This window comes from Nansenia antarctica (genome assembly GCF_963989245.1).
Source record: "Nansenia antarctica genome assembly, chromosome: 4".
Classification (NCBI taxonomy): Eukaryota; Metazoa; Chordata; class Actinopteri; order Argentiniformes; family Microstomatidae; genus Nansenia; species Nansenia antarctica.
In genome coordinates, this window is record NC_137689.1 from 44865104 (window position 1) to 44872547 (window position 7444).

At 48.4% G+C, this 7444-nt stretch overlaps 1 protein-coding gene across 1 annotated transcript; it reads right to left on the bottom strand.

Annotated features, from left to right (window-relative positions):
- Positions 1–2106: 2106 nt before the first annotated feature.
- Positions 2107–3779, bottom strand: b3galt9 (beta-1,3-galactosyltransferase 9; the record flags this gene model as incomplete). Its single annotated transcript, XM_080529370.1, has 2 exons — positions 2107–3213; positions 3747–3779. The coding sequence occupies 2 exons, from the start codon at positions 3777–3779 to the stop codon at positions 2107–2109; spliced, it is 1140 nt and encodes a 379-aa protein (XP_080385496.1).
- Between the last annotated feature and the right edge of the window lie 3665 nt (positions 3780–7444).

Here is a 7444-nt window from a genome sequence, read left to right on the forward strand (position 1 = left end):
AGTCATGTCCAGTCCCTAACAACATCTCTTTCTCAGTCATGTCCAGTCCCTAACAACATCTCTTTCTCAGTCATGTCCAGTCCCTAACAACATCTCTTTCTCAGTCATGTCCAGTCCCTAACAACATCTCTTTCTCAGTCATGTCCAGTCCCTAACAACATCTCTTTCTCAGTCATGTCCGGTCCCTAACAACATCTTGGGAAGAAACAAGAATCCAACTGGATGGAAAAGCTTGAGAATGACCCTCCTCCAACTGCCATGGGAATACCCCCCACTAAAGCCCTTCCTCCTTCTTCTTTTCAGCAAGTTCCTTCAGAAGAGGTGCAGATACTTAGAAACAGGGACTGCTTCTAAGTTTTAAACTTTAATTGAATTCCCTGTGTTATAAAGGTTATAAAGTTGATGAATATTTTATCCAGGCTTTATGACAGGAAGGTCAGTGTCATTAAGACAGTGTGTCACTGCAACAGTAGCTCAGTCTCATATGAGTAATATCTCCTCATAAAATAGGAACCTGGTGTTGATGATGAATAATAGATGAAGGCTGTTTCATGGACACGAATGCTGTAGAGACAGTACAGTAGATGAAGCTATTGTACCAGCCCAAGAGTATTTACTGTTACAGAGAGTGAAGAAGGCTGTCAGCAAAAGTCAGTGAATGATCTGTCACATCAGTCTTCCATGCACCATTAACAAAAAAAAGAATATATATTTTAGACTTTTATCCAAAGCGACTTACATTGCAGTGAGTGCATACATGTTTCAGTATACATGTACATACATAGAGTATATATACGTATGCGCTACCAACTGAGCTACAGAAGACCACAAACAAATCAGAGGAGTCATCTGTCCTGATTTACAATATTTAGTCCCCCTCCCTTACATTCTCTCTCTCTCTCTCTCTCTCTCTCTCTCTCTCTCTCTCTCTCTCTCTCTCTCCACCCCTCACACTTTGTATCCAATAGTCTACATGCCATTCACTGTGTAGGCAAATACACTAGACTCTAGTCTAGAGCATCTGCAGACTGACCTCAATTCATCATTTTTGTGTGAACCAACAGCCTTCAAGGTCCCACATGTCTCCAAATACCTGACGCATGCAGTTTGTTTTAATGGAGGGACCAGATTAAGTGGGCCAAGTAGTGATTTATGCACGCAATGCATTTTGAGTTGCCAATGCGGCCCTGCAGAGATACAGAGAGAAGGCGCCAGTGGCATGGTCGGAGCAGAGAGATGCTGTAAAACATTTTAGGAGACCCAGACCGAGAGCTTGCCGGTGGGATCCATGGGGACTCGTGTTCTGAGTAGGGCACATTGATATAGAGTGTGGAAGGGATTCAAGGGGCCAGTAGGTTTGTTGGTGGCCCTGTTCAAAGAAAAGGAGCTGGACTCATAACAGCAAATGGGTTTTTATTGGGTTTTATAGTAATCAAGCCTTATTTCCCAAACCGTATTACAGAACACATGTTATGGTTGTTTCTTCCCACTGTTACAAGTGTGTATGAGTGTCACCAGTAGAGGTAGCAGGAGTCAACACTGCAACACAACACAAAGGATCTGTCTTATGTCATAAATACGTATCATTCTCTCTCCTTGGAGATTTTGCCCTTCCCTGTCTCTCCAGACTGATCTGTTGTAGCCAGCCAGCTCCAGGCTATAAATCTGCACCCCTCCTGTGTCTCTGTGTCACTCACACTGACAGGCAAGAATGCCAACGTTATGTTCCCCCATTCCGACTCACACACGCCCGCACGCAAAAATGCGCACACACACACACACACACACACACACACACACACACACAGGCTAACACACACTCCTACCATACACCCACACGCACAGACATCAACATCCTATCCACTGCAACTCTTCCATTAAAACATAATAGGCTTTTACTGCTGTTGCCTTTCCTCATCGTTCGATTCGTAAAAGACAGAGCGTATGTCCATAATCAAATAGAGTGGAAATGTTCACTGAAATAAAAACTCTTTGTCCATAATGAGATAACATCGCCTATGTCATATGCCTCCCTTCCGAATACACACACACACACACACACACACACACACACACACACACACACAAACACACACATAATAACCATTAGCCGTGGGAGTTGCTTTGCTGCTGGCCCTGGGACCTGAAGAAGGAGAGTTTGTCCAGGTAGGTCAGGGCCTTGCAGGCCACCAGGCCATAGTAGGTGTCCAGCAGGGAGCATCCTCCATCCTCCTGCCCCAGGTCTACCCACATGGTGCTCAGCTCCTCAGCCCCAACCCCCGCTGAGCTGAACAGGTACCGGTAGCAGCAGGCGTTGTACCGGATGTGCTTGTCCCCTGAAAAGCGGGAGCTGTGTGTAGGCACCACCCCTGCTTTCAGGGCACATAGGCCTACAAACACATCGGGGAGAAGGGGGGCACGGACCCCTGCAGACGCCACGTACACCTTCCTGACTACGTCTTGGGAGAGTAAGAAGGCAGCCCCAGCGCAGTAGTCTGGGAGGTATTTGTCTGGGTACAGTGCTGGAGGCAGGTAGCTGGAGCTGGAGGGCTCGCGGTCAGGGGTGTCTTTGTGCATGACCCTCCCCAGGTAGAGGTCCTCAGGGTGCCTCCTCAGCCCCAGCAGGTACCCCCCCAGGGCAGGCAGGTTCACAAACACGGTGTCCTCCGCTAGCAGCACAAACCGGGCCACTGGGCAGAACGTGACCACCCACCGTAACGCCAGGATCGTCCTCTCTGTCCGATCACGGGGGGAGTCTGTCATGTGACCCTGAACTATGTCTCCATGGTGATCGGACTCCCTCAGGACAGCCTCTTGGGTGGCAATGGAGTGAGAGGATCCCAGGAAGAAAAGCGTCTGCACGGGGAAACCCTGGGTACGTGTTTGGTTGGCCCAGGTGGTCCTCACCGCGTCTCTCTGGGTGACGTTGGTAGGGGAGCTGAAGACGAGGGTGAGGAGGAAGAGGTTGCTGTTCATGCAGGCATCAGGGTTAGTGATTGGGTAGTACTGGGACACGTTCCTCCTGGTCCCACTGAGGTCCAGTTTCCGGGCCCTCTCTCTCACGTCCAGGACAGTGCCATCTGTGTAGACCCCTGGTCTGGGCTGGAGGAGATACTCCTCGACAAAGTCAGCCCCAAACAGCAGGGCATGGAACAACAGCACATTGAAGAGCAGGAAACACCACTGATGGGTACGCAACCTACAGAGAGAGAACTAGATGGACAGAGAGAGACATGGAAATAGAGGAAGGGAGAAAGAGAGAGAGAGAGATTCAGAATTTAAATATATGGTCCCACAGTAAAGTATTATTCATCATACTTTAACAGTAAACATCACAGTGCAAATAAAAATGTCTTCCCAATTTCTTCCAACATATAACTGTTAATACTCGGGGTAGTAGTTGCCTTGACCATGCATATACTACACACAGTTCTGTGAGGCCTACAAACCGCTCCTCCACCCACCGTTCGCCAAATCACATCACGACACCATCCTCCTTGTGCCTGCCTACAAGCACAAGCTGAAAACGTCACCTCCAATCCATGTGATGTAGTCGACGCTGGTCTGATGAATCAGACGCCATTCTTCAGGAATACTTCGAGACAGTGACAGTGTTCACCGAGGATAGCATGAACGAGATTGCGTCAAGGACCCTGGGATTTATAGAGAAGATTATAGAGGAAGTGGTCCCCATGAAAACAGTCCGGGTGTTCCCAAACTGGAAACCATGTCCAGACAGCGCTAACCGCGAGAAGGACGGCATTGACATCCGGAGACATATTGGAAATAAAAACTGGCCCCTATGACCTTCATAGAGCTATCAAGGCAGCCAAAAGGGATTAGGGAAAAGAAATAGAGTAACAGCTAAGCAGCAATAACCCGCGCAGCATGTGGAAGGGTTTACACACGAGCTCAGACTTCAAAGAGACATCACCACTGACGAGTTGAACAGCTTCTACGCCCGCTTTGAACTGAGCCACACAAACCTCCTAGAGAGAGCCCACACCACAGACGACACAGCAAGCGCTCCGACCATCACAGAGGAAGACATGCATGAGATTTTCAAGCGCATCAACATCCACAAGGCAGCCGGGCCAGATGGAATTCCAGGCCGGGTGCTTAAAGCATGCGCAGGACAGCTCAGCTGGCTGGTGTCTTCACTATCATATTCAACTTCTCCCTCTCCATGGGCCTAGTCCTGCTTCAAGTCATCTGCCATCATCCCAGTACTGAAAAAGGGTACGGTAACATGTCTAACGACATGCACCCCATAGTGACCAAATGCTTTGAAAAGATCATCAAGGTCCTGATCTGCAGAATGCTGCCACCCACCCTAGACCCTCACCGATTTGCCTACCAGAAAAACAAATCGACAGATGACACCATTGCCACAGCACTCAGCTCTCACCCACCGTGACAAGAGAAACTCCTATGTGAGGATGCTGTTTGTAGACTACAGTACAGCATTCAACACCATAGTCCCCTTCAGACTCGACAGCAAGCTCAGGGACCTAGGCATCGACCCCAGTCTATGCAACTACATCCTGGAATTCCTGTCAGACTCTTAACAAGTGGTGAAGATGGGCTCTAAGACCTCCGCCCCTCTGACCATCAGCACAGGAGCCCCCCAAGGCTGTGTACTAAGCCCCCTTCCTCTACTCCATGTACACCCACGACTGCATGGCCACCGACTGCGACGAGACGGTCTACAGAAGTGAGGTCAACCGCTTGGCTCAGTACAGCCAGGTCAATAACCTCGCTCTCAATGCCGACAAGACCAAGGAGCTGGTGGTGGACTTCAGGAAGAAGAGGCAGGCACAAGACCCCATCACCATCAACGGGTCTGCTGTGGAGAAAGTCAACAGCATCAAGTTCCTAGGGGTCCTCATCACCAACGACCTCACCTGGGATGAACACACCAATCTAGTGGTGAAAAAAGCACAACGTCGCCTTTTCCATTTCAGGCTGCCTGGTACGGGAACTGCACTGCCAAAAACCACAAAGCGCTGCAAAGGGTAGTGTGGACAGCTGAGAAGATCAGCGGATGTCCCTCCATCCACGACACCTACAAAGACTGGTATGTCAGAAAGGCCCTCACGATTATTAGGGAACCCAGTCACCCCAATCAGAAATTGTTCAAGCTACTGCCATCGGGGAACGGTACTGAAGCGTTGGGGCTAAAATCCAGGCAAAAAGCTATTTCCCCCAAGCAATCAGGCTCCTGGTGAAATACACTGGAAGAATACAAAAGACTGCCACCCCCCAACCAACCCCACGCACACTACTTTAATGAGCATTACAGTATTATTACTACTCAATTACTTGTATACCATCTGACTAATTTACTAGCGTACTGTATTGTATTAAACAGCATTTAATATCATCATACTTTGCACAGCATTTTTGCACTGTTGAAGCCATTGTAAAATCCATCACTTTATTACTCTACTCTGCGATTCAGATTAAAAGGTATGTAGCCAGCTTACCTGCATGGTGTTTGCCCCAAAGGAACTACTCCTCCTCTTCCCCTGACATTTAGCTGTGGGTGACCAAACTAGACTGAATCTCCTTATTGAGGTTTGTCGCACACAGACAGGGTATCCACTCACTGGCAGGTAACTCTACACCCCTCCTCCAGCTCAGGTTCAGTCTCTGTTCACAAGGAAAGAGTCCCCCATCATTTAATATTAATGACTTAATATCCACGACGACTGGTTCGACAACAACACTGTATGGAAGGACAGACAACCAAAGTCCAAAAGGAAGAATATTGTAGCCTGTGTGGTTTCTGGTTTGGGCTGAAGCTGATTTGTGTTTGTGGTGAGAAGATAGGTTTCCTGATGATGAGTTTTCAACTCAGTTTTAGTTTATTACATTAACTTTTTATTTTATTTTTTAAACATCATCATACCAAAACAAATGAGACAGATGAGTGTGATGTAGACAGACATCCTTGTATCTGTACGTGTTTCCAGTACCAGTCATGCACAGCATTTTGCAGGGGTCCCATAGTGAGAGGAACAGAGTTCACTGAAATAATAATAATAATAATAATAATACATTTATTTTATAAGGCGCCTTTCATGGCACTCAAGTTCGCCGTACAACAACAAATTTAAAAACAGTTACAAAATTCAAAATACATAGAAATATACAGTATAAAACATAGCTAGCAGCAGAGCAGCACGGGAACAGTAAATCAACAGGGATACGCCTGCGTAAACAGGTGGGTTTTGAGGTGGGTTTTGAATGAGGAGATTGAATCAAAGTTCCTGATGTCGGGGGGGAGGGAGTTCCAGAGGCGAGGGGCGGAGCGGCTGAAGGCTCTAAACCCCATGGTGGACAGACGGGCTGGGGGGACGGTCAGGTTGATGGAGGAGGCAGACCTGAGGGACCGGGTGGGAATGTTGATGTGGAGGAGATCGGACAGGTATGGAGGGGCGAGGTTATGGATGGCCTTGAAAGTATGGAGAAGGATTTTGTAATCGATGCGGTGTTTGATGGGGAGCCAGTGGAGTTGGTGTAGAATGGGGGTGATGTGACTGATGACAGGGGTTCTGGTGACAATACGGGCAGCAGCGTTCTGGACCAGTTGGAGCTTGTGGAGCAGTTTGTGGGGGAGACCAAAGAGAAGGGAGTTACAGTAATCTAGGCGGGAAGTGACGAGGGAGTGGACCAGGATTGCGGCGCTGTTGGGAGTGAGTGAAGGGCGGAGGCAGTTGATATTACGAAGATGGAAGTAAGCAGACCGGATGGTGTTGTTGACGTGGGAGTGGAATGAAAGGGTGCTGTCGAGGACGACACCCAGACTCTTAACCTGGGGGGAGGGGGAAACCAAGGAGTTGTCTATGTTGAGGGTGAAACTGGGGTGCTTGGTGAGTGTGGATTTGGAGCCAATGAGAATGACCTCTGTTTTATTACTGTTTAGTTTGAGGAAATTTGAAGTGAACCAGGATTTAAGTTCATGTAGACAGGCACAGAGGGAGGAGGGAGGGAGGGTGGAAGTGGGTTTGGAGGAAACGTAGAGCTGGGTGTCGTCCGCATAACAGTGGAAATGGATGTTGTATTTACGGAAAATCAGACCAAGTGGGAGGTGGTAGATGATGAAGAGGATAGGGCCAAGGACAGAGCCCTGGGGAACACCAGAGGAGAGGGGGGACGGGTGGGATGTGAATGATTTTAACTGTATAAACTGAGTGCGGCCAGAGAGATAAGAATGGAACCAGTGTAGAGCGGTGTCAGATATGGAGGCTAAACGGTTAAGGAGGGTGGAGTGCGATATAGTATCAAAAGCGGCGCTCAGATCGAGTAGGATGAGGATGGATATGAGTCCGGAGTCAGCTGCCATCAGGAGGTCATTTGTGATTTTGAGGAGGGCTGTTTCTGTGCTGTGAAGGGGGCGGAAGCCAGACTGGAACTGTTCATAGAGGTTATTGTTAGAGAG